The sequence below is a fragment of the Chelonia mydas genome, chromosome 1 (assembly GCF_015237465.2).
Source record: "Chelonia mydas isolate rCheMyd1 chromosome 1, rCheMyd1.pri.v2, whole genome shotgun sequence".
NCBI classification, from domain to species: domain Eukaryota; kingdom Metazoa; phylum Chordata; order Testudines; family Cheloniidae; genus Chelonia; species Chelonia mydas.
This window is the reverse complement of record NC_057849.1, coordinates 98,169,869-98,197,182: the sequence shown is the minus strand read 5'-3', so window position 1 is coordinate 98,197,182 and position 27,314 is coordinate 98,169,869. Positions and strand designations below refer to the sequence as shown.

At 42.8% G+C, this 27,314-nt stretch overlaps 1 protein-coding gene across 2 annotated transcripts; it reads left to right on the top strand.

Annotated features, from left to right (window-relative positions):
- The first annotated feature begins 14,753 nt into the window (after nt 1–14,753).
- LOC102936517 (G-protein coupled receptor 183) lies at nt 14,754–22,201 on the top strand. 2 transcript variants are annotated; one of them, XM_037896408.2, is made up of 2 exons: nt 14,754–15,209; nt 18,565–22,201. In XM_037896408.2, exon 2 carries the CDS (start codon nt 18,579–18,581, stop codon nt 19,644–19,646), a length of 1,068 nt encoding a protein of 355 aa, XP_037752336.1. In that variant the 5' UTR covers nt 14,754–15,209; nt 18,565–18,578; the 3' UTR covers nt 19,647–22,201. The 2 variants fall into 2 exon arrangements, with proteins under 2 accessions (XP_037752336.1, XP_037752337.1); XM_037896409.2 differs by having other exon boundaries at nt 14,801–15,209; nt 18,568–22,201.
- Nucleotides 22,202–27,314: the final 5,113 nt, after the last annotated feature.

Sequence of the window (27,314 nt, the reverse complement as noted above, 5' to 3'; positions counted from 1 at the left end):
TCTGGGCCCCTCTAGTAGCCCTGGTCTCTGGCTGTTCAAATTCAGCCTCCAGGTGTTGAACCTCCACGGTCCATGCCTGAGTGAAGCTTTCACCCTTCCCTTCACAAATGTTATGGAGGGTACAGCACACGGCGATAACCGTGGGGATGTTGTCATCGGCCAGGTCCAGCTTCCCATACAGACAGCACCAGTGGCCCTTTAAATGGCCAAAAGCACACTCAACAGTCATTCTGCACCGACTCAGCCTGTTGTTGAACCGCTCCTTGCCGCTGTCAAGGCTCCCTGTGTAGGGTTTCATGAGCCATGGCATTAAAGGGTAAGCGGGGTCTCCAAGGATCACAATGGGTATTTTGACTTCCCCTTTGGTGATCTTCTGGTCTGGGAAGGAAGTCCCGGCTTGCAGCTTCCTGAACAGGCCTGTGTTCCGAAAGATGCGTGCGTCATGCACCTTTCTGGACCAGCCTCCATTAATGTCCATGAAATGCTAACAGTGATTCAAAAGCACCTGGAGAACCATAGAGAAATACCCCTTCCGATTTATGTACTTGGAGGCTCGGTGGTCTGGTGCCAGAATTGGAATATGCGTCCCATCTATCGCCCCTCTGCAGTTAGCAAAACCCATTTCTGCAAAGCCAGCCACCATGTCACTCATGTTGCCCAGAGTCACGGTTCTTCTGAACAGGATGCGATTAATGGCCCTGCAAACTTACATCAACACGATTCCAATGGTCCAAACTGGTTAGCGACCAATTGGTAGCTGTCTGGAGTTGCCAGTTTTCAGATTGCAATAGCCACCACTGCTTCTCCACTGGCAGGGCAGCTCTCAATCTCGTGTCCTTGTGCTGCAGGGTGGGGGCGAGCTCCTCACACAGTCCCATGAAAGTGGCTTTCCTCATTCGAAAGTTCTGCAGCCACTGCTCCTCATCCCAGACTTGCATGACGATGTGATCCCACCACTCAGTGCTTGTTTCCAGAGCCCAAAAGCGGAGTTCCACGGTGGTGAGCATGTCCGTGAATACCACAAGCCATCTCGTGTCATATGAGTTATGCGAGTTGACATCATCGTCGGACTCATCACTGTCACTTTGTAGCTTAAGGAGTAACTCGACTGCAATTTGTGACGTGCTGGAGAGACCCATCAGCATATTCCTCACAAGTTCAGTCTCCATTCCTGCAGACCGAAAGGGAAGAGAGAGCGCGCAGTACAAAAAACGTTGAAAGATGGCGCTAAATGTGGACGGAAGCTCAGGGATTGCTGGGATGCTAAGCGATGCATCACGGGGCATTGAGACAGGACCCAGAATGCCCCACACCCCCACCCCACAAGCCACAGCATCAGAATGGGAAGAGGTGCTCTGTGGGATAGCTGCCCATAATGCACCACTCCCAATACCACTGCAAGTGTCACAAATGTGGCCATGCCACTGTGCTTGCAGCTGACAGTGTGAACACATGGGAGCACCTTCCCTGCTGCGGTCTGCAAGTGTAGCCATGCCCCAAAATGGAAAATATCTTGTACATACTTCCAGCTGTCTCTTGTACACAGTATTACCATAATATTTGACAAGTTAGCTAGAGATGAGTATGAGCCAATTCCCCCAGATCCAAAATACCCCTGAGTTTTGGGGAATCCTGTTTGAACTTCATGATTGTCCACTACAATGGTCTGAACTAATTCATTGTCGTCTGAATCAAAATCCTGGGTCAAAACACATCCAAATGTAGGGGAAGTCTTTATATGTTTCTCAGCATGGTACCTTGGACCAACTCTGATATTTACAGTTACAGCCTGGAACCACTTGTACAATAAAGCTAATCTTATGTTTACATATAGTCTTCAGTACACATGGATCTCAAAGCACTTTATATATTTTTCTAGCTGATTATACAAACTCTCTTCATCCACCAATAAAGCACAGCCACAGGCGATGAACAATAGCAACAGTTAATATTGCATTATGTTACGTTCACAGCATACACACAGAGAAAATAGAACAAAGTACTCTTCTGGAAGGTTGCAACATAGCATTACTTTATTTCTTAGAATCCTGGACCCTAACCCACAACAACCACAACAGAGAGACAGACGTAGCTGGCTGCTGCCTAAAGTAGATGGGCACAATGCAATTCACCTTGCTCCAGGCTGGCTCTTTCCAGCCTGCCCATGCCCCAGACAGATACAGATCACATGGCTTTCCCAGAATTCCATAGCCTGCAAACAGGACTCCTACAAATTAAAGTTATATAGCTTATACTTCTAACACAGTGTTCAATACACCACACACTAAATTGAAACAACAAAAAACGTAGGTAGCAGAATGTAACTGTCTTACGCAAGTTCAGAGAAGGGCTAAAAAATCAGATCAGAGTAATTGGAACATGGATAAAACTAGTTGGAGGCAAAAGGTTCAGATCACTAACAGTCAGACCATTGCATAATACCCGAGTACATGGCCATCATCTTGAGCCATATCCTATCATCTCCACTGAAGTTCTTTTAATGATAAATTGGTATTGAATTGGTTGGAAACTGACTTACAGTGTCCTTCATAGGACTTCTCACAGTATAATAAATGGTATCACTTTTCAGTAAGTGACTCACCACAGGCAGGAGGGTCAGATGTGCAAATAGCTGTTCCAAAAGTCAGACAGTGTTACTGAACCTTTTTACACCAGCTCCAAATTTGGCCCTTTTGTAATATATCTCAAAGTTTATTCATGATGAGACATGCTCCTTACTTTATGAACTTTGGCGAGGCTGCCACAAATAGGTGGAGCTTACTTTCACTATTATAACAAAGTACCTGTTGATCGGCACATAGGACCATGTTTTGTTCAAAAGAAGAAGCCACTTCCTTTGACTTGCTTTATTTTTTTAATAAAGCAGAAAACTTTTTTTTTTTGCAATTCCTCTTTTACTTCAGTGCCTGGCAACATTGTATGTGTACGTGCTCGTGAACAGTTCCTTCTGCTCATCATTTAGTTCGTTTTTCTACTTTCTAGGTTGAGTGTTCCCAAACACATGAGCCTTAGGACCTTCCTTGCCCTTGACAAAGGTGCCTCCCATACCATCTGAAACATGGATAACTTGTTTTGCTCCTGCACCTGTTGAAAGGAAAGCATTTCATAAACACAGGCTAAAACCACAATTTCATCTCTGCTATCTTATCTTCATCTGATTTCTGATCTAAGGCACACTGCTCCATAAGAGAGGTACTTCGGAGCATAATGTTCACAGTGGTGTTCAGCAAGCACAAAGGGGCATTTTCAGTAATCAATGATTGTGGGACTAAACAATACCACTAGCAGCATAGATAAAAGATTCATAGATTTCAAGGCTAGAAGGGACCATTGTGATCATCTAGTCTGACTTCCAGCCATAGAACACAAGCCATAGAACTTCCCCAAAATAATTCCTAGAGCATAGCTATTAGAAAAATATCCAATATTAATTTAAAAATTGTCAGTGATGGAGAATCCATTACAACTCTTGGTAAATTGTTCCAATGGCCATTTGCATTCACTGTCAAAAATTTACCCTCATTTCCAATCTGAATTTATCTAGCTTCAACTTCTGACCATTGAATCATGTTACATCTTTGCACTAGATCGAAGAGCCCATTATTAAATATTTGTTCCCATGCAGAAATTTATAGACTGTAATCAAGTCACCCCTTATTCTTTTTTTTTATTAAGCTAAATAGATTGAGCTCTTTGAATCTATCAATGTAAGGCATGTTTTCTAATCCTTTAATCATTCTCATAGCTCTTCTCTGAACCCTCTAAAATTTATCAATCTCCTTCTTCAGTTGTGGATACCAGAACAGTATTCCAGCAGTGCCAAATACAGAGGTAAAATAACCACCCTACTTCTACTCAAGATTCCCCTGTTTATGCATCCCAGGGTCTCTCATTAGCTCTTTTCACCACAGCACTTTGTTGGGAGCTCATGTTCAGCTGATTATCCATCACGACCCACAAATCTTTTTCAGAGTCACTACTTTCCAGGGTAGAGTCCTCCATCCTGTAAGAATGGCCTACATTCTTTGTTCCTAGATGTATACATTTACATTTAGCCCTATTACAAATCATATTGCTTGCTTGCGCCGTTTACCAAATGCTCCAGATCACTATGAGTCAGTGACCTGTGCTCTTCATTATTTACGAACTTTTGCATCAACTGAAAATTTGCCAGTGATGATTTTAGGTTTTCTTCCAGCTCATTGATAAAAATGTTAAATAACGTAGGACCAAAAACCAATCCCTACAGGACCCCACTGGAAACACACCCACTCAATGATGGTTCCCCATTTACAGTTACATTTTTAATCCATTTAATGTGTGCCATGTTAATTTTATATCATTCTAGTTTTGTAATCAAAATGTTGCATGGCACCTTCTCAAACACTTTACAGAAGTCTAAATATATTACTTCAACACTATTACTTTTATCAACCAAACTTGTAGTCTCATAAAAAAAAAAAGATATCTAGTTTGACATGATCTATTTTCAATATACCCATGTTGATTTGCATTAATTTCATTACCCTCCTCTACTTCTTTATTAATTGAGTGTTGTATCAGTCGCTCCACTATTTTGCCCAGGATTGATGTCAGACTGAAAGGCCTATAATTACCCAGATCATCCTGTTTACCCTTTTTTAAAATTGGCACAACAATAGCTTTTTTCCAGTCTTCTGGAACTTCCCCAGTGTCCCAAGACTTATTGAAAATCAACATTAATGGTCCAGTAATCTCCTCAACCAGCTCTTTTAAAACTCTTGGATGCAAGTTATCTGGACCTGCTAATTTAAAAATGTCTAACTTTACGAGCTTTTGTTTAACATCAATATTGTTACAATGTCAGTAGGTCGTCCACGTCACAGGTTTGTAGCAATCTTTTATAAAAACATATTTTCTTATATTAGTTGTGCACAGAATAACTGAATTATAACAGGAAGGTTTCATATGTCAAGAAAGTTCCTACTACGAATTACCACTGCACAGTATCACAAAATGAAAGTTATATATTCTACAGAGAGCAAGAGAAATCATGCTGTCATTACTCAAAGTTCAGTCTTGCAAGGTACTGAGCAACTTTTGTAAGCTGCTGAGACTCCTTGTCTCCCATTGACTTATGGAACCAAACCTTCTCTTTACTCTATCAATGTTAACTGCCTGAGTAAGGAAAGCACAATTTATGCTGTGAAATGTGAGTGAAACCCTGGCTGTATCAAAGTCAATGGCAAAACCCACATTGACTTCAGTGGTGCCAGAATTTCAACCTTTTGAAAACACATTATGTGAACAAAACATTAAGGCTGCACAATTAATCACCTGATAATCAGTAAGTGCCAAAGTTATGGTTTCAAGTGCACCCATAGCTCTGTTTCCTGGTGGGTGTGTATGGTATAAAATAGACTTTAGTTATAATATCACAGATTTCTTCTGAAATATAATCTAACAGATAATTTATTGTACAACATCATTGTAATTGTTTATCCTTCTATTCTTACAGTATTGTCATTGCCGTGTAAAGTGTCTCTCACACATTACAGCACTGTACAAATAAAAACAATAATATATTTATTGACAGAATTTGTATATGATAAGTTTCCTTCTCACTAAGATATAGGTTTTTCAGAATTTAGTCAGCAGTTAATCAACCACCAGCAGACTCTTTCTTAGATTCAATACCATGATGAGGCATTTAACTACAAAAACATCTTAGTTAGGAAGATAAAGTAGAGGCAATATACACTGCAGCAAATTTTCGATATTACTCTGAGTGGTAACAGATAACCTGCATTGTATTAATTTGTGTCGAATACCATTAACTGTTCAGTTTTTATATAAATGACTCATGGATCCTGGCATAGACAGAGTAGTACTTGGTAGTAAAAGATGTTACATGTAGGCATCTAAGTGTGTACGTAAAATGACATATTGCATTTCAGAAACGCAATGTGGAGCATGTAATTAACAACTGTATCATGCTGTATGTGCACAAAGGGGCAGAATGAAGATTGCATTTGTAATCTTCACTTTGACATTTCATGACTCGAGTATTTACCATGCAATCGTAATGTTCTCTCCATGTAATTTTTTGTCTAGAATTTCCTACGTTGCAGGGAGGATTTTAAAGACAAAGGACAGAAATAAGACAAACATAAAGAGAAGGCACTTTACTCGTTTGAATTTCAAAATACTGCTGACCTGTCAAGAATTCTAGAAGCGCAGTATTTCGCTAGCCATCACACGAATGCCCGGCTCGCATGCACCTTAGCATAGCCATGGGGGAGATTTCTTCTCCTGCAAACTTTCACAGGTATGCAACTGTGGAAAGTGCTCTCCTCAGCTGGAAAGGTCCTAAGGTGCCTCAGGTTCCTAAGATGTCTCCCTTCAGCCTGCCTTATAAATGGTACAGAAATCCTCTCCCTTGCCCCTTAAAAGATATGCAGTTCCTAAAGAGAGCATTCTTGAAGTGCCCTCAGAGCTCACACCTCAGCTTCCACGCACCTTATACAGTGTGCAGCAGCTCCTCCAACCCCTCATTCTTTTAATTTTCACTACACAGATAAATTAGCCACAACCCTGGGCGCAATGAGACAATGATTAGTAAAGCAACAAGCCCTGCCCCAAATTATTTTGATTTTTTTGTATTATGGCAGCACCTAGAGATCCAGGCCCTGTTGTGCTAGGTCCTGTACAAAAGAACACAGACACAGTTTCTGCCTCAGAAAGCTTACAATCTAAATAGGCAAGTCAGACTAAGTGTGGGAAGGAAAATAGCCAGAGGTGCAGTGATTTACCCAAGCCCAAACAGCAGTTCAGTAGAACACCCAGGAATACCTCCCAAGTCTCCTGACTTCCAGTCTAATGTATTAGCCAGTAGACCATGCTGTCACTCATACATGCAAATGTTCTGCTCCTATGCAGAATAGAATTGTCAAATCAAAGTCAATTTTCCCTTGGAACACAAAAGCATGTCCTATCTCTGAAGAATTACCACTCATCACAGTGATTTATTCTGTGTGAACAGGCCAGTGCAGCACTCACTTAGTGCTGTGTGAAGTTTCCTCTCCATTTGCACGGCCTCTTTTAGCTGCTTCTTTCTCTTTTCTCTAACATATTTTGCTGTCTGTCATTCTGAACGTACTGGTTGCTTTGGTCTGTTGATGACACACACTTCCTAAAATAATAAAATTAATAACACCCAGCGTGTATCTAGCACTTTTCATCAGTAGTTTTCAAAGCGCTTTGCAAAGGGGTCAGGATTATTATCCCCAGTTTACAGATGGGGAAACTGAAGCACTAATTAGCTTCACTATAATTAGGAGTAACCACAATTGGACTAGAATAACTGAAGAAAGTAGCCTAGTGTTAAGGCTTACTTAGCAGATAAATCCCACTGAAACCCTATTTTGAAGACTTATATGGGACTTAGGTAGTACACAAGTCTTGTGCTGACTATTTGCATAGGTATACATTTCACCGTAAGAATGGGAAGAGATGTTATGATCCCCTAATACTCAACAGTTTGTCGGTATTTCCATTACAAGTCCTCTTTCAGGAGTTTGCAATTTGCTAAAAATATTCTCCAGGGTGAAACTTGGCATGCAAAAATTCTCAGCCATTCATTTATGTTTATTACATTTTTCAAAAATATTTTGACTGGGTTTTAACACATTTTCATTATTCAATCCCCAGACATGTACTCAAAAGGGGCAGATCCTCCAGGGAGCTTTGTGAGTTTATATCAGCTGAGAGTTTACTCAAAACTGTCTTCCTTTTAAAGTTAAATATTGTAGTTGAATAGCCTGTAAAAAACTGTTATTAACTTTCCATAACTGTTGTTCTTCAAAATGTGTTGCTCATTTCCATTCCCATGTAGGTGTGCGCCTGCCATATGTACTGCTGCCGGAAAGTTTTCCCTCAGTGTCATCTGACGGGTTGGCTCTGGTGCCCCCTGGAGTCGTGCCCTCATAGCACCGGTATATAGGGCCCTGCCGACCCGCCTCTCCCTCAGTTCCTTTTTGCTGGCTAACTCCAATGGGGGAGGGGGTGAGGTTGGAATGGACATGAGCTACACATCTTGAAGAACAACATTAATGGAAGGTTATTAACTGTTTTTTCTTCTTCGAGTGCTTGCTCATGTCCATGCAAATGTAGGTGGCTCTCAAGCAGATCTAGGAGTAGAGTTCGGAGTTCATTAATGAGCAGACTGTAGCACTGCTCTGCCAAATCCAGCATCATCTCTGGCCTGCTGAGTGATGGCATAGTGCAATGCAAAAGTGTGGACTGACAACCATGTAGCCACTCTACAGATGCCCTGGATTGGGACCTGTGCCTGGAATGCAGCTGAAGATACTTGTGGCCTTGTGGAATATCCCGTTAGGGTTGGGGCAGGGACCTTTGTTAGGTCGTAGCATGTGCAGATACAAGAAGTGATCCACAATGAGATTCTCTGGGATGAGATTGGAAGACCTCTTATCCTGTCTGCCACAAAGAGTTGAGTAGTTTTCCAAGATGATTTAGTCCTTTCTACATAGAAGTCAAGAACTCATTTGACATCTAGTGAGTGAAGTCTCTGTTCTTGGCTATAGGCATTGGTTTCAGATAGAAGACTGGCATAAAAATGTCCTGGTTACAATGGAATTGTGAAACCACCTTCAGAAGGAAGGCTGGGTGAGGACGCAGCTGGACCTTGTCCTTGAAGAATACCATGCAAGGAGGTTCTGAAGTAAGGGCCTTAATCTCCGAGACCCTTCTAGCCAAAGTAATGGCCACCAGAAAGGCACCATCCAGACAAGTAGAGGAGAGAGCACATTGCCAAAGGTTTGAATGGGGGACCCTTGAGCCTGGATAATACCAGGTTGAGATCCCAATGTGGGATTGCCAAAGGTTTGAATGGGGGACCCTTGAGCCTGGATAATACCAGGTTGAGATCCCAATGTGGGATTGGTTGTTGTACTTGGGGATACAGCCTGTCCCGGCCTGTGAGGAAACGACTACAGATTGAACACCGACAGCCCTTGCTGCTCCCTAAAAGGACCCTTCAAACCATGGACTGTCCAGGCTATGAGATAAAGGGACTCATGACAGAGGAGGTTCAGGTGACGTAGGCAGCCGTGGTCCTGGGAGATCAGATCTGGAAATGGAGGTAGGCTGATTGGTGTTTCCACCGAGAGATCCAGAAGGGTGGTGAACCAATGCTGACCTGGTCAGGCCAGGGCTATCATGATCAGGCTCATTCCTTCTGACCTTCAGCAGAACCTTGTGTAAAAGCGGAATGGGAGGCAATGCATAAAAGAGATGGTCCTTCCAAGAGAGAAGAGATGAATCTCTGAGCAAGCCTGGGCTGTGATTCAGGAAGGAGCAGAACTGCAGATACTTCCTGTTGTGCCTCGTCACGAACAAATCTATCTGGGGAGCTCCCCACCTCTGGAAAACATCCTTCACGATGTCTGGGCAAATGGACCACTTGTGATTGGTGAAGGATCTGCTGAGACGATCCGCTAATTCATTCTGTGCCCCCAGAAAATCGGAGGCTTCAAAGTAGATTGAGTGGGTTATGCAGAATTCCCACTGGTGAAGGGCTTCATGGCACGGGTGAGAGGAGCAAACTCCACCCTGTCTGTTTATACAGAATATCGCTGCCATGTTGTCAGTAAGCGCCGACACGCACTTGCCTTCCAGGGCGGGGCTGGAACTCTTGGCAGGCAAGGCACACTGCTCTGAGTTTCCTCACATTGATGTGTAGCTAGAGCTCTGCCTGGGATGAGAGGCCCTGGGTTTTGAGTACCCCTAGATGAGCACCCCCAACCCAGAGCAGATGTGTCGGTGACTAGAGATATTGATGGATGTGGTCTTGAGAATGGGATACTTGCACCTACTGTCCCCAGGTCCAACCACCAAAGGAGCGTGGTGATCACTGAAGGGGGAAATGTGACAACCATGTCCAAGCGATCCCAGTCCGGCTGATACACTGATGCTAGCCAAGTCTGGAGAGGTCTGAGTCATAATCTTGCATGCTGCACCATGTAAATGCACAAGGACATGTGCCCCAGGAGTTTTAGGTGGTTTCCAGCCGTGGTGGTGGGGTGGTTTCTGAGACTCTCTATGAACATGCCTCGGGCCCGGAACTGGGTATCCAGAAAGAAGGCTTGGGCCTGGACCAAGTTGAGGACCTCCTCTATAAATTCAATTCTTTGAACTGGTGAGAGTATTGATTTCTACATGTTTATCAACAGGCCTAGCTTCTTGAAGGCTGACAGTATTAAACTTACATATGCCTCCACTTGGGTCTTGGTCTGACCATAGGCACCAACTCCATGGGTGCTCCAGGGCTGGAGCACCCATGGGGAAAAAATGGTGGGTGCTGAGCAGTGTTCCCTCTAATTTTTCCCACCCATGTGTAGAATTAATTTTATGTGCACCAATATGAAGGTGGTGTGTGACACATCATCTTTATATTGGTGCACATAACAAAATTAATGTGGTGGGGATGGGGCCGAAGGGTTCGAAGTGTGGGAGGGGGCTCAGGGCTGGGGAGAGGGTTGGGGTGCAGGAGTGTGAGGGCTCCGGCTGGGGGTGTGGACTCTGCGGTGGGGCCGGGGATGAGGGGTTCTGGGGTGGGGCAGAGGGTTGGGGTGCCGCACCTGCGCTGGGGGAGGTAGGAGCACCTCTCCCCGCCGTGAGAGATCTGGGGCTGCAGGATAGGCACCCCTCCCCCAGCCCCAGCAGGTCTGGGCTGGGGGAGGGCTGCCCCGACAAAACCTGGGGCCAGGCCGGGCTCCTCCAGGGTCAAGCCAGGACACGCTGCCCCGACTGCCAATTTGGCCACGACTGGGCCTGATCCTGCTGCTCTGGCTGTGCTGCCCTGGCCGCGGCAGGCCTGGGCCGCAGGCTGTGCTGGGGCCAGGGGAGGGGTGCCCTTCCTGCATCAGGTAGGGGGCTGGTCCAGGGCAGGTTCCCTAAGATCCTGCGCGGCGCTAAATAGGCTGCTTCATGGCTGCCCAGCTTACAGGGAACTTAGGTGCTGAGCACCCACCGGCAGCCCCCTATCAGCATCTCCCCCTCCCCCCAGTACCTCCTGCCCACCAGTGGGCCCAACCAATCAGTGACTCCCCCTCCCTTCCAGCGCCTCCCACCCGTCGCAATCAGCTGTTTCGTGGCATGCAGGAGGCTGGGGAGGGAGGGGCTGGAGCAAGAATGCGGCGTGCTCAGGGGAGGGGGCACAATGGGGCGGGAAGAGGGGGGACAGGTATGGTGGGGGTGCGGCATTGAGGGAAGGGGTGGAGTGGGGGTGGGGCTTGGGGCAGAGCCGTGGGACGATTACCTCCCAGCACAATGAAAAGTCAGCGCCTGTGGGTCTTGATCAGCCAGTCGTTGAGATAAGGATAAACCTGAACCTTTTGCTTCCTAAAGATGGCTGCGACAACTGCAGGCCGAATGGAAGCTGGATAAACTGGTAGTGTACCTGGTTCGCAATGAATTGGAGGAATTTCCAGTGACCTTGGAAGACTGAGATATGAAAGTAAGCCTCCTTCAAGTTGAGGGTAGCATACCAGTCCCCTGGATCCAGGGAAAGGATAATGGAGGTCCAGTAAACCATGTAGAAAATCAGATTCTTCATGAATCTGTTGAGGTTTCGCAGGTCCAGGATGGATCTGAGACCACCGCGGGCCTTCGGAATTAGCAAATAGTGGGAGTAGAATCCTCTGCCCTCTTAGCTCCAGAGGAACTTTCTCTACCACTCCCATTTGCAGGAGTGTTTGCACCTCCTGGATTAGAAGTTGCTTGTGAGAAGGGTCCCTGAAGAGGGACGGGGAGAGAGGGTGGGAAGGAGGAGAACTGAATGGCAGGGTGTATCCTAGTCCTATCGTGCATAGCACCCAGTAGTCTGAGGTGATATGGCCCATACCCAATAGAAGTGCGATAACTGGTCCACAAAAATTGGGGAAGGTGGATCCAGACACTGTCCTGGTATGCTGTCCTTGAGCATACCCTCAAAAGTTTTGTTTAGACCCCAATGATTGTCTGGCGGGGTCAGACCCATGGGCCTATGAGAACTGGGGAGGAGGCCTCCTTAAAACTCCTGCCCTGCCTCTTATTGTAGTCTTGCTTTGACTGAGGCTGGTAGAAATGGGGCAATGGTTGGGGCTTAAAATGCTTCCTTATAGGAGCTGGTGTGTGCAACCCTAGGGATTTTAGGGTAGTTCTAGAGCTTTGAATCTGTTTGCTCTGAAAAGAGTGATGTGCCCTTGAAAGGGAGGTCCTGGGCAGTTTGCTGGACCTCATAGGGGAGGCCCGAGGCCTGCAGCCATGAGCTTCTTCTCATGACCACAGCGGAAGTCACGGTTTGAGCAGCAGAATCCGCTATGTCCAAGGCTGCTTGAAGGGATGCTTTTGTCACCGGTCTCCCTTCCTCTACTAGAGCAGAGAGTTTGACTCTGGACTCCTGTGGTAACAACTCTTTGAACTTGGACATCACGCCCCAAAAGTTGAAGTAGTAGCAGCTCAGGAGCACCTGTTGGTTGGCAATCTGTAGTTGGAGCCCTCCCGGTAGAGTATACATTCCTGTCAAAGAGATCCAATTTTTTAGCATCTTTGGCCTTTGGGGGAAGGTCCTTGCTGCCCTTGTCTCTCTTGTTTGTTGGCCGCTGATACCACTAGCAACCCCAATGGAGGACAGATATGTAAAAATTCGAACCCTTTTGTAGAGACAAAGTACTTTTTCTCCATCCTCTTTGCTGTGGGTTGCAGCAAGGCTGGAGTCTTCCAGAGGACCTCAATAAGTTCTAGAATGGCATCATTCAGGGGCAATGCCACTCCTGACAGACTGGAAGAGGCCATGATGTCCATCAAGGCAGGGAGAATTCAGAGATATTCTCTGCCTGGACCCCCAGGCTTTGAGCAACTGTTCTGAGGAGCTCCTAGTGAGCCCTGTAATCATCCTGAGAGGGCTCAATCGAGTCCCTGCTACCGTCTCGTCAGGTGAGGAAGATGAAGATGCCTGCATGGGTACAGGGCCTTGTTCTTCCTTGGTCCTAGAAGGATCCCGTGGACCTCCTCTGCACCGGAAATGCCTGATGATGCTGAGAGTCCCAGGACGTGGAAGAAGAGTCCTTCCTCGGTGCCGGATTGGCAGAGCTGCACTGTCTGTCCATCCCTCAGAGAAACCAGAGAGCTTCTCACCAAGGTGGAGGCACTCAGTGCTGAGTCAGCATGGCTCGGCTCTGAGGGGGGATGGAGAGCTGCCTCCATAAGAAGGAATTTGAGTCTTTGATCCCTGTCCTTGGTATGGGGCTTGAACTCCTTACAGATCCTGCAGCATGCCGGTCAATGGGACTCAAAGGCAGCTAGAATGGGGCTCACTAATGGGCCTGGGCTTGTGGCAAGCTGCACACAGTTTAAACTCCAAGGACCAAGGCGTACCCTGATGCTAGGTAAGTGGGAACCCCAGTAAGCAGGGTTCCAATCTACTAAACAAACTAAATTCTAAATTCCAACCACTATAATTAACTATATACAGGTAGAGAAAACTAAAGTCCACTTAGAGAAATACTTGCGTGAACACAAGGACAAGCTGAAGTTCCAGCAACTATCATGGACAGTAAAAAGGAACTGAGGGGGAGGTGGGTCTGCAAGGCCCTATATACCAGTGCTATGAGGGCACGACTCCACAGGGCACCAAAACCAACCCAACGGCTACCAATGAGGGAAAACTTTCTAACATGCGCACACTGGAATGGACATGAGCAAGCACTCGAAGAACGATGTTGACATCCTTTGGTATTTTCAAAATAAAAAATGGCTAAGATGTACAGATTTTAAAGGCCACTACAGGGCAAGCACAGTTATTTCCCAAAAAGTTATTCACGTCAAGAACGCTACACCATTTGCAGCTAAATGCCTGTCACACTGTGCAGTAAGTTAATACAGACTGCACACTTTTATTAGTACAAAGAATGGACCCTGTAGTGGTCTTGTGCTGTGAACGAATAGTCAGGAAAATTACTAACATACTTGAATCCCTTGAAAGAACCTCAAACCCAATTGCATCTGAAGGACATGCACATGTGTGTGCTTCTTCCATTTTTTCAGATTAAACCAGAGCTACTGATCCCGATTCTCTCTTCACACAGGTTTTGCATTGGTGTAAAACTAGAGTTTTCTACTGACTCACAGTCCTAATGGCATCTCACAGCAGTGTCAGGGGAATCAGGGAATTCTAGGGGCAATCACATTTAAGGGTGTGATTTAAGAACACAACTATCAGAAAATTCAGCATAAAGGCACAAGTTCCACCTTTAACTCACTTCATTGATCTTCTAAATACAGCACGTCTCCAACCATTGTCTTACACAGCACACATACAAGCAAAACCCAAGCAGTGTTATAGATAACATGTAGTATTTTAGTCTTTTCTCACTTTGGTGAGTTTAAAGCCTTTAACAACACTAGGGTGACCAGATGTCCCGATTTTATAGGGACAGTCCCGATCTTTGCGTCTTTTTCTTATATAGGCTCCTATTACCCCCCACCCTTATCCCGATTTTTCACATTTGCTGTCTGGTCACCCTAAACAATACATACTTGTGGTTTAGTGTTCTGGTATAAATCACTTCCTTAACTAGTGAGCAAGAACGAAATCTATTTCTTGTAATATATGAAAAAGGAGGTGGGAGTGGGGGGGGAATGGTGAGATCTTCAAAATATTCAGCTTGGGGAATTTGCTGGGTTTTTTCATTCCTTTCTCATTGCAAACAAAGAACTGCATAAATGTTATTGTGCTACAAAGAGAAGCCAGATGAAAGAGCACCACCTTGCCTCGTAAGGCTCAGCCCTCTGCACAGCATGAAGCGGAAGGGGAGTACACAGACGAAGCTACTTTTTGCTGGAGGAAGCAGGTATCTCACGGCTGACAAGTGATACATGGATCTCATTCAGTCACCACCCATACGATGCTGACTAGATTAGGAAAGGCAGAGCAGTCTTCGTTTTTGGTCTTCTCTCTCTGTTCCTGCTCGCTGCAAGGCACAGAAGGGTTTTTACTGAAGCACTAGAAGGGGATTTTTTCAGGGACTATTAGAAGAATATTACATTTAATAAATGTACCACTAATATAGCACAGGAGAAAGAGCTGAGACAAGAGCTTCTCAACAGCCACCACCACCTCTTGGCCACCACCTCATCAGCCCCTGGTAAGCCAGCTCTCCTTGTCTTATTTTCTTACAGGTGTTGTGCTTTCAGAGACTGAATTTGGCAGTGCAAGGAAAAAAATGACTAAGTGGTTGTTTAAATAGGACCTTATCTGAAAAGCATCTCTAATTAACTAATTGTATTTTAGCTTTTTTGGGAACAGACAGAGATCTAGTTTTAATAAGACAGTACAGTGTCTATTTTCGGCAGAATGAATGTCTTTAAACAAGTTTTCTACTAGGCTGTACTGTAACCATTGTGATTAAGAGGTAAATTTACCTACAAAATGATTTATGTAACACTGCTGGAAAGTTTAATCTGCTCAATTTGGACAGGCTAGAATACATGGGATTTTGCTAGAGCATTTCTCCCAGTTTGATCTTTGTTTGGAGGTGTGTGTGTGTGTGTGTGTGCGCGCACACGTGTGTGTGTGCATGCACGCTCTGTCTTTTCTGAGTGACTTTTTCTTCATGTGGATTGAAAGAAGTTTGAGTGCTATTCCACAATGCAAGTGAATTACTGTACAACACTGCTCCTCCCAAGTAACCAGGAAAGTGTCAACTCTGATCTGCCGTGTTTTCAAAATGTTTCAGGGAATTTTTAGTCGGCTTTGGAGGCCTGTACGGGGCTCCATCTCAGGATGGTCTGAACATTTGTCCACACCTCACAACCATCGAGTTCGATAGCCTTCAGCACGATTCACCAGCTCTGCTCTGGAGAGGCTGTTGCTTTGGCAGAGCAGCGTGGTTAGCTTGCACCGTGCCTACCTTTGCTATGCCTAGCCACTGTTACATACACACCTACTCACTATTGATTGAATTGAGGCATCTACCTGAGGAGTCAGGCTAGGAGCAGGGGGGCAGAGGAAGGATGCACTACGCGAGTGGCAGTGGCAGCAGCAGGCATCCTGGCTGCAGAGGTGCTCCCCAGCAGCCCCGGGCGGCACCATCAGCAAGTGATAAGACCAGAAAACCAAACCACAAGTGTGACATGATAAAAGGATCTAATTGAATCCCACCAAAGTCAGGAAATGGTCACATTCTGTGTATCGTCTACCACACTGAGCTCATGTTTTGCTGCACAGACCCTCTGTGACAAGACACGGTTTCGAAAGACACGTGCTATTGTAAAGCCATTGTGCTTTGGCACAGTGAGGGAGGCGAAGGGTGGAATTCAAGTTTAAAGATGCATTTCTCTGACATAGACTTCTTGTTGGGCATTGGGCAAGTTTGTGTACCTCAGTTTCCCCATGTGGAAACTGGAAATAATACTTACCTACCTTGGACGGGTGCTATGAGCATTAATATTATGTAACATGCCAGATAAGTACTGAGGAGACAACATTTAAATATACAAAAAGGCAGGAGAGAGAGAATAAAATGAAGGGTAAATACAAACAAAATAGCGGTGCCTAAGAGTTCCCTGTTGAAAAGGAGAAAGATAAGGAAACAGAGCTAAAGAGAAGGAACATAAGAAACAACCCTTCTCCCACCCACGGAGGCACTCAGAGAGATGATTTATTTTTCGTATTTATTTGTATAGTAGTTAGAGTTCCAACTGAGATCCATTGTGCTAGATACTACACAGACACGTAGTGAGAGACAGTCTCTGACCCAAAGACACTGTGGTCATGGTAACAGATGGGCCAAACCAATGCTGGGAGGAGATATAGACGTGTAGGGCGGCGAAGTGACCCACTTCCCTAAGATCTGGGAACAGGTCAGTGGAAGAGCCAAGAAAAGAACTCAGGTAGCAAGACTCCCCATCCTGTGCCCAATACACTTGATCATGCTGCCTCCTGTTGCAGTAACAACAGTAAACAAAACAATATTAATGCCTCACATTTGCTACCATAAAATTAGAGATGGGCGGAACTTACAAAACTGGGATATGGATTTACAACCTTCAGAGTTTGGGGTGCACAGATTTGGAGTTTTGAGCTAGCACGCTACTAAGATAAAAGAGGTGTGAAAAATCTGGGTTCAGATTCTGAACACTGCTGGCCCAAAATTCGGGGTGTGGGGGGGGAAGGGGTTAGCTGTAGGTTTTCAGTTCAATCCCCTCTCTGCCTACTGAGAACACAAGGCGAAAGCACATGCAATATAAGATATTTTGTTCAATGACTAGTTTGCGATGTAGATCTTTCCAGTGGGCTTGGGACCCAATCAATTGTTAAGGACCAAAAAAATACATATCCCTGCAGTATGGCAATTACAGTAATTATGTTTTAGCAGCAATACGCAAAGAATAATAGCAGTTTGGAGACATGACTTCCCATTTCAGAGACCCTCACAATAAGCAGTTAGAAGGCAACTTTCTCAGTGTGCTGGTTAAAAGGCAGGTAAGGACCCATCCTATTTCAGCAGTATCTATTGTGAGAGGAAACAACAGCAAAGAAAAGGGAGTGCAAGGTTCATTTTATAATGTGTGCAAGTAAACAGCCTTACTTTTGAGTGCAAATAAAGGAGACTGGGTGTAACCAACATTTGAATTTGTCTCCTTACCTTTATGTGTTGGAAAAATGATACCAACTAGTTTTATTTGACGCCTAAAAGTATAGGTAGAAGCTACTGACTCCCAAGCCAACCTGGAGCCCTGGTGTATTAGAGCAGCAAATGGGAAATCAGGGACTTTACTAAAGACAGAACAACGTTATTGTCTTGGGGTGCTTGGGTGAGTAAGGACCACATTCAAACTGAGTGGAGAATTCAGGATTTGGCCATATACACTCAGCTGAGGAAAAGTGTTGATATAATCTATAGCTATTACAGTTTGTAATTGTAAAAGGTTTTTAAACAGCCACAAATAAATACAGAGATATGGTTCTTCAAATGGATACTTTTCTCCTTGCTCCCTTTTCTGGCACAGGCTGTCAAAACAAAAGAAAGTTTTATTTTATTGACCTTCCCCTTCTAAATTTCCCCTCCTCTATCATGTAATTTTCTATTTGAAATTCCACATCTCCCTCTCTATAATGATACCATGTCTCATCCACCAGACATGTTTAACAGGCAGCAACAACTTCTGACACACTGTGACACAACACCCCCTGCTATTAGTTTCCAAGCTAAAGGGTTCTGAAGAAAAAAATAAGTCACAGTCTTTGTTCAGAATGTTACACTAAGATCACTAGGAACTGAGTTTCCCAAATGACTAAACCTGCTCATCATGGCTCAGAACGTACTCAGAGTGTGGAAATTCGCTGTTCAAATGAGAACTCTCACTTCTTTTGTATGAGAGTCTACTAAAGTATGAGAGTCTACTAAAGTACAAAGCCTAAGTAGTTTTGTTATCTGTCAAAACAGATAGTGCACATTATTAGTAAGCTGCTAATGTCATGTCTTTTCTTCTGCCAAGGAGAAGTCCACAGAATGGCTACCACTGCTGCTACTGTTGCATCTCAGCTAACGGTCTTCGCTTACAGCAATGAAAGCAGCTGCGACGTGTATAACCACCACTTTGCAGCGAAAGTAATTTTTTCATTCTTTTACACTGTCCTGCTGGTCTTTGGCTCTTGTGGAAACGTCCTTGCCCTTTATGTCACCTTCCACCGAGGGAAGAAAATCAACTCAACTGATCTCTACTTAATCAACCTTGCTGTGTCAGATGCCCTTTTCACGCTTGCTCTGCCTGGAAGAATTGCTTATTACATCTTAGAATTCAACTGGCCTTTTGGAGACTGGTTCTGCAGGGTGACGGCATTCATCTTTTACATGAACACGTATGTGGGCATCTACTTTATGACATGTGTGAGTGTCGACCGCTACATCGCCGTGGTCCACACCCGGCGGCTTGGCAGATTTAGGAAAGTGAGCAGAGTGAAGTATATCTGCATGCTGATATGGTTCATTGTGTTCCTGCAGACAATATCATTACTCTTCAGGCCCATGACCAAGAAGATAGGAGATAAGCTGACCTGCATGGAATATTTCAACTTTGAAGAAATTCCTAAGTTGCCATTTATCCTTCTGGGGGCTTGCACGATTGGATTCTGCCTACCAGTGGGGATTATATTAGTTTGTTATGTGCAGATCAACCTAAAACTGTGCAGAGCAGCCAAAGAAAACCCCCTGACAGATAAGAATGGGCACCACAGAAAGGCTTTCACAATCATACTGGTTGTGCTCCTTGCAGTTGTGATCTGCTTTAGTCCTTACCATTTAAATATCATTCAGTTCATGGTCAGAAAGATACTATACCAGCCATCTTGCTCAGCACAGAAAGCCTTCAAGATGTCTCTTCAAATCACAGTGGCTTTTATGAACATGAACTGTTGCATTGATCCAATAATTTACTTCTTTGCATTTAGAGGGTATAAGAGAAGACTCCTAAGACTATTTAGAACCAGTGGCTCCGTTCCATCCTCCTCCACTGGAAAGTCATATTCAGAAAGCAACAGCAACAGCCACAACCAAGGAGTTTGCTCATCCTCAGCTTAGCTATAACATTTTCAATTTGTCCATGTCTACTCAGAGCTCTTATCTTAAAATTACCCATTGTTGCACTGGAGAAATTCCATAGGTGGCAGCAAAGGTGGGAGCATAAGTATAGACAAGTTGCTGGTGTCTTTGCCACTGTATCATCTAACACTCGCCAGAACAAGATGGCAGTAAAACCACCAGCACCTCTTCCACACTTATACTCCCACCATTCAATGGAGCTGACCCTGTGGCAGGAGAAGGGTCAAAATCTTAAGAAAAGAGTTGGGTATCGACAAGGTCTTAGACCAAGATATATATTTTTTTACACACACACACACACACACACACACACACACACAATATCAGAAGTCTGAGCAGTCACCATTTTATGATTTCTGAAACTTGTTATAACAGCATGGTATTAGAAATTCATTACAATTTGAACATGTATTTCTTATAGAAGTTTATGGCTTGGAATTCAGTAGGTATACAAACTGTACAAACAAATGGACAGAGTGAGATCCTCATCTTCTCAATAGTTGTTAAAATAAACAATTAAAACATATTCATAGTCCTTTGGAAATGGCATGCACAAAACTGTGCTTTATACAGAGCACAGCTTCTTGAAAATGGTAAAAAGTCTGTATGTTTGTTAAATCTGGAATGATGCTCTGAAATAGTAAATATTCAGGTATTAATCCAGTTCAATTAAAGTGATGAAGCAGCACGATGAAACAACTAATCGCACCCAGTGTTCTACAGCTATTTGACATGAAGCCAGTCTTCCATTTTCCTGTCTTGTGATTGAAATTGTACTTATTAGCATCTACTGGACTCTGGGAGATGGCTGAAATCAGTAGCAGGAATGTCCCTCTTTCAAAAGTCTGACCTCATCTGTATAATCCCAGAGTATCTACAGTATATTTTAAAACTGAAACTGACTCAAAATTTCTCAGATTATCTTGTGGCTTGATATGTCTGTACTGTGGAAAAAGACAAAACAGAACTGCAACTGGCCACAACAATTCCTGTAACAAGTGAATGTAATCTAATAATTAGCAGTGGCGAGCTGCTAAAAAAAGAAGTTTGGACATGAGGGGAGCTAAATGTTTTCATTCTACTTTCAAATTTAAGATTGTAAATTTATTTTGAATATTAGGGGCTAAGCATACATTGGATTGTCAAGTGTGGAATATTTTAACACAATTTAAAGGTTTTCAGAAAAAAAACGGGTCCCTATTTCTGCCCCATTCAAAATGGTCAAAAGCAGTTTCGTTGTCTCAAGTTATTCTAGACAAACCATAGGTAATAGGAGGTAACATAGTGCAATATTCTGAAGAATGTAGATTTTATAAATTATTTGGAGTCACGGATTCATCAAAGATAGGAGCTCACCTGACAAAATAACTTTCCATTCTGTTTGATGTAAAACTGGCCAGCTAATTTTGTTGGAAGGTATTTTAAGCTATAAATGTCTTTGCAAATGAGAGGCATGACAAAGAAATAGAGACAAAGAGTTTGTGGGTTACGTATGGTTCTAGACATATATAATCATTAACAGAAGAAGAATAAAAATGTAGATCTGGAAGGGACTTAATGAGGCCAGCCCACACTGAGGCCGGACTAAGTATACTAAGAGCATCCCTGACGGTAGTTTGTCTAACCTGTTCTTAACAAACTCCAATGATGGAGATTCCACAACCTCCCTAGGTAACCTATTCCAGTGCTTAACTATCCTTATAGTTGAAAGTTCTTCCTAATGTCTAACCTCAATCTCCCTCAATGCAGATTAAACAGATTACTTCTTGTCCAACCTTCAGTGAACATGGAGGACAATTGATCACTGTGCTCTTTATGACAGCCTTTTAACATATCTGAAGACTGTTATCAGGTCTCCACTCAGTCTTTTTTCCAAGTCTAAACTAATCCAGTTAAAATGCCCATTATGAGGATAAGCCCCCTAGAAAGATTTTGGCCCAATCTCAGAATCTGAACAGAGGAGGATAGATAGTAGTTTATGCTTTGCACATTGCCCATCTTTAACCTTTTTAAGGAGGAGGGTGATTGAGATCTTTGAAGTTCCTCCATAGAGTTAGTTTATGACCATTCTCCTGAGGAGGTGGAAGAGTAACATTACAATTTTTATCAAACATCAATATTTTAAAAATGTATATGTCTAGCTGCTTTTTAAGACTTTACATTAGAAATTTCAGATTCTGTATAAGATCTGGTGACTAAATTACTTTGGAAATCCATTCAAATAGTTGGGTACAACAGAGAGCACAAACCAATGCACCCATTTTCTCTCATGCACACACTATAAGAAGGCTGAGGGAATAAAGAGTCTTTTAAAAATTCTTGGAAAACCTCACACACACTTTCCTTTGTCAAACAAGACTTTTGCTCCATGATTCTTTGTGATGGGTAGGATAATATTTTTTTTCCCCAAAAGAAGCCTTGTCTTTCAGACTGGTTCTGTTCTTCATTGCATTTTCTTCTTCAAATAAAAACTTTGTCTTGTGAATTGCAAACTTTATTTTTGCATGTAATAAAGCTTCCAGGTGTTCTTAAAATGATCTCAGTTGTTGGAACAGTAGTTAGATCTGGTGTCCATGTATTGCTCTTGCACAAAAACCCTCCTTAAAATGCACTTCTTCCACCAAACCTACTAAATTTAATCCCCTTAAATTAGAAGCACTATTAGACACTTATTTTTTTTAATTGCAATCAGCACCTGAGAGGATCATGATCTAAAGGACAAACCAAACCAAACCGAGGTGATGATTACCCTGTGCAAGGGGCACTCTCTATTCTCACTGAAGTCAACGGGAAGTGAAGCTAACAGCACCTTGCAAGACTGAGCCTCAGCTCATAAAATCAGTGAGGTAAGGACAGCACTTTCCTCCGTGTTTTGTACCTTGCTGATGGAGTCACTGGAGTTTTGTTACAGCTGAATGTCCTGTTTTGGAGCAAACATTTGAGATTACAACACACCTGTGACGGGTTGGATCACAGAAACCCCCTTGGGACTGCCACCTGATGTGCTGGGACTACCTTTGAGCCTGTTTTCCCTGGCAGCTTGGGACTTCAGTACCCTGTCTTGTTGAGCCAGACACGCTAGCCTGCTGCAAACACAGACAGAGGTCTGAACCATGTCTCCCAACAAGCTTCAGGTTTAACTGAAAACAGTTTAAGAAGTGCTCCTGTCTCCAGCACCCAGATACCCAGTTCCCATTGGGGTCCAAACCCCAAATAAATCAGTGTTACTCTGTATAAAGCTCATACAGGGTAAACTCATAAATTGTTCGCCCTCTATAACACTGATAGAGAGATATGCACAGCTGTTTGCTCCCCCAGGTATTAATACTTGCTCTGGGTTAATTAATAAGCAAAATTTCTCAGATTACCTAGTGGCTTGATATGTCTGTACTGTGGAAAAAGACAAATCAGAACTGCAACTGTCCACAACAATTCCTGTAACAAGTGAATGTAATCTAATAATTAGCAGTGGTGAGCTGCTAAAAAAAGAAGTTTGGACATGAGGGGAGCTACATGTTTTCATTCTACTTTCAAATTTAAGATTGTAAACTTATTTTGAATATTAGGGACTAAGCATATGTTGGATTGTCAAGTGTGGAATATTTTAACACAATTTAAAGGTTTTCAGAAAAAAACAGGTCCCTATTTCTGTCCCATTCAAAATGGTCAAAAGCAGTTTCATTGTCTCAAGTTATTCTTGAGACATACACCAAAGAGCATGCTGCACAACCTTAACCCAGGTCTCTCAATTCTGCATGCCTCCTGCACACTTCCATTTACCAAACTACACCCTTCCAGCACTAATAGTTGTAGATCTTTTGTATCTTGGAATAGGGTAGTTTGGTAGAGGACATGATGAAAAGCTGTCATCACTAGAGGTGTGTATTAATTTCCTATGGTGTCTACAAATGCCTTGTGAGGGACTCGACAAAAAAAAGATTTTATTAAATATAAAAAAGTAGGATTTAAGTGGTTCCTAGTAATAACAGACAGAACAAAGTAAATTACCAAGCAAAATAAAACAAAAACACGCAAGTCTAAGCCTAATACAGTAGGAAACTAAATGCAGGTAAATCTCACCCTCAGAGATGTTCCAATAAGCTTCTCACACAGACTAGACTCCTTCCTAGTCTGGGTCCAGCAATTACTCACACCCCTGTAGTTACTGTCCTTTGTTCCAGTTTCTTTCAGGCATCTCTTTGGGGTGGAGAGGCTATCTTTTGAGCCAGGTGAAGACAAAATTGAGGGGTTTCCCTGGCCTTTTATATTCTCTCTCTTGTGGGCAGAAACCCCTTTTTTTCCTCTGCAGAATCACAGCTACAAGATGGAGTTTTGAGTCACATGGGCAAGTCACATGTCCATGCATGACTCAGTTCTTTACACGCCGACGCCATTGTTTACATGTTAGTTTGAACGTTCCCAGGAAAGCTCAGATGTGGATTAGTATCTCCCAAAGTTCACTGTCAGTTAAGTGTTTCTTGATTGGGCACTTACTGAGAATATTCTTTTCTGAAGAAGCTGACCAAATGCTTCACTGAGTCTACTTAAAACTCAAAACACATTGAGATACAAGTACATAGCCAATATTAATAACTTCAACTACAAAAATGATACACACATACAGATAGCATAATCATAACCAGCAAATCATAACCTTTCCATAGACACCTCACATGACAACCTTTGTACAATATTTGCTGCAAATATATAACAGTGGTTGCAACAATGATCTATACAGTCACAGTTTATGTCAATAACATCACAACACCTATTTATTATTTATTTCTGCCCCAAAGAGCTTGGATTCAAACAGACAAAAGGAAAGGGATAGGAATACTACATATACTACATGTCAAGAGTTCAAGGTATTACATTGGCCACAATAAGTAACATAATGGTGTGATAACACAATGAATTGTCCTGTCATATTGTAAATATAAAGATTATCCCATAGTAATCACAATTTAATCCTAGGGCTTGATTCAAAGCTCACTGAAATCTATGGAAAGATTGGCTTTGGATCAGTTCCATAAATCATTCCATTCAAGAGCCAGCTCTGTTCAGATGGTACGAGCTTTGGGATTCATGCTGTGTCTTCCTTTTTCATTTGTAAAAATGTAACGCAGCACTGCCATCCTGGTCTGCTCTCAACAAATAACTAATAAATAACTAAAGTACAAAAACACTTAGCTGAGAAGCAGTCAAGGTGGCTAGATGCATAACATACCTGGCACAAACCCACAAACCCAAGAAATGTTACGCCATTCAACTGTACATATCCTCTACTCCACCCACAGCCACACAATACTTCTTACCATTACCGCAACGACCATACACCAAAGAGCATGCAGCACAACTTTAACCCAGATCTCTCAATTCTGCATGCCTCCTGCACACTTCCGTTTACCAAACTACGCCCTTCCAGCACTAATAGTTGTAGATCTTTTGTATCTTGGAATAGGGTAGTTTGGTAGAGGACATGATGAAAAGCTGTTATCACTAGAGGTGTGTATTAATTTCCTATGGTGTCTACAAATGCCTTGTGAGGGACTCGACAAAGGACCCTGGTGCCCTGGAGGTTGGTTCTGAAGCTGTGCCACAGAAGTATAGCATCATAGAAATGTAGAGCTGGAAAGGACCTTGAGAAGCCATCAAGTCCAGCCTCCTGTGTTGGGGCAGGACCAAGTAAACCTAGAACATCCCTGGCAGGTGTTTATCCAGCCTATTCTTAAAAACCTCCCTTGGAAGCCTATTTCAGAGCTTAACTACCCTTATACTTAGACAGTGTTCCTAAACCTAAATCTCTCTTGCTGCCAATTAAGACCATTACTTCTTGTCCTACCCTCAGAAGACATGGACAACAATCGTTAACTGTTCTCTTTATAAGAGCCTTTTACATATTTGAAGACTATTACTGGGTTCCCACTCAGTCTTCTTTTTTCAAGACTAAACAAAACCAGGTTTTTTTAACCTTTCCTCATAGGCCAGGTTTTTTAAACCTTTGATCATTTTTGTTGCTCTTCTCTATTCTATTTTATCTGACTCAAGTTCTTTTATTGCTCTCATCATTGTGGTATCTGAACACCTTCAGAAATGACATAATCAATATAGCTAACATCTGTTACTTGTGGTTTGTCCTTTCTCCCATCCCCTGCCTAGGAGGAAAAGTGTGTGAGCTGATGGAAAAAAAGACATTATCCATCAGCAGCTGCACTTCTTTGACAACTAAAATCTCCTTTGTCAGAAGTTGAACATAAAACTTCTTGTTGTAGAATAAAATTCGACAGAAGAATGCAGCTTTTATGATGTTATGCACTGGCTATTCATGGTGCATAAGTTTTCAGTGGTTGAATAACAGCAAAAAAAGGCATTTAATTTCTAATAATTTCTACTCAAAGACTATTGAGTGTACCAGATCTACTCAAGGTTCTTTTGTATGTCCATTTGTGTGCAGAGAGGCAAAGTTTTTTAGAATATATCAGTGGATAAAAAAGTGGGGAGAAAGGATCAACCTGACATGGACAAATTTCAACAGCAGACCAAATTCAAACAGATCTTATTAAAAGTTTCTGAAAAGAAATCAGAAAAACAATACTTGGAAAATCAAAAGGGCATAAACGCTAACACTAGGTGAAATTTCACACTGAAGAGCTACCTCCACGTAAAGAAAAACAGGCATTTAAAATTATGACCCAAATTAAGCCCATCTTAGGACACAACCCTAACTAAGGAGCCACAGTAAATGCCTCTATAATAATGAACTAATAAATATGTTAAATGCCTCCCTGAGTGAGGAGGGATCAATTTCTTATATCACACAATAGTTATTAATGTGAACAGAGCAGTTCAGCGTCAGTTAAGTAAAAGACTGGGAGGTTTACATTTTGACACTTATATGGTAAACTTTTTGCATTCTAGTCATGTCCAGAAATTATAGTTTTCACCCAGGAAAGCAGAAAATATCTAATGAGGTACTTATCCGGTCTCCAGCTGCATGGCAACTAAGCTCCTCCCAGCTACTGAAATGCATAAATGAGAAATCACCATCTCTCTCTCTCTTTCCCTTCCACTTCTTAGAAGAGAGATATTGATTAGTGTATGGATTTTGTGAATGAATTGGTATGTTGTGTGCCTGTGTGTGTGTGTATACGTAAATTGCTCCTCCATATATCTTGTAGGAATGAGTCCCATGGTCCTTGCTGTGAAAGTTGTGTGTTTTGCTCCCTTGCAGCTGATCTTTATGGAGAAAGAGAACAAAAACTCCTTGTAGTGAGTGGTGCTAGATCCTGCTGTGGACTTCAGGTAGTCCAGGAAGAGATTCAGCCACCCCAAATAGCTGTTTGGAACATGTTTTGGTGGGTAAGAGGGATCTCTTGTCTATAATAGAGCCTCAACATAAACCTGTACAAAACCTTTGCATTTCAATTGGTTTGCTTCAGCCCAAGTGTTTTTGTTTTTTTTTAATTAAAAATGATCCTGTTGCAAATTAATTTAAAACAACATAGTAAAGAGTATACAAAATTTTAGGCACAATAAACTTTTTCTGTATTTCATTCATCTGCCTCATATGTCATAATTCACTCATAAAATGTATAATCAGTTAACACATTAGCACAACAGTTATTCTGTGGAAATCTATTTCCTGCT

Coding starts and splice junctions, on each gene's coding strand:
- LOC102936517 (XM_037896408.2), top strand. CDS start 18,579: ATGGCTACCACTGCTGCTACTGTTGCATCTCAGCTAACGGTCTTCGCT.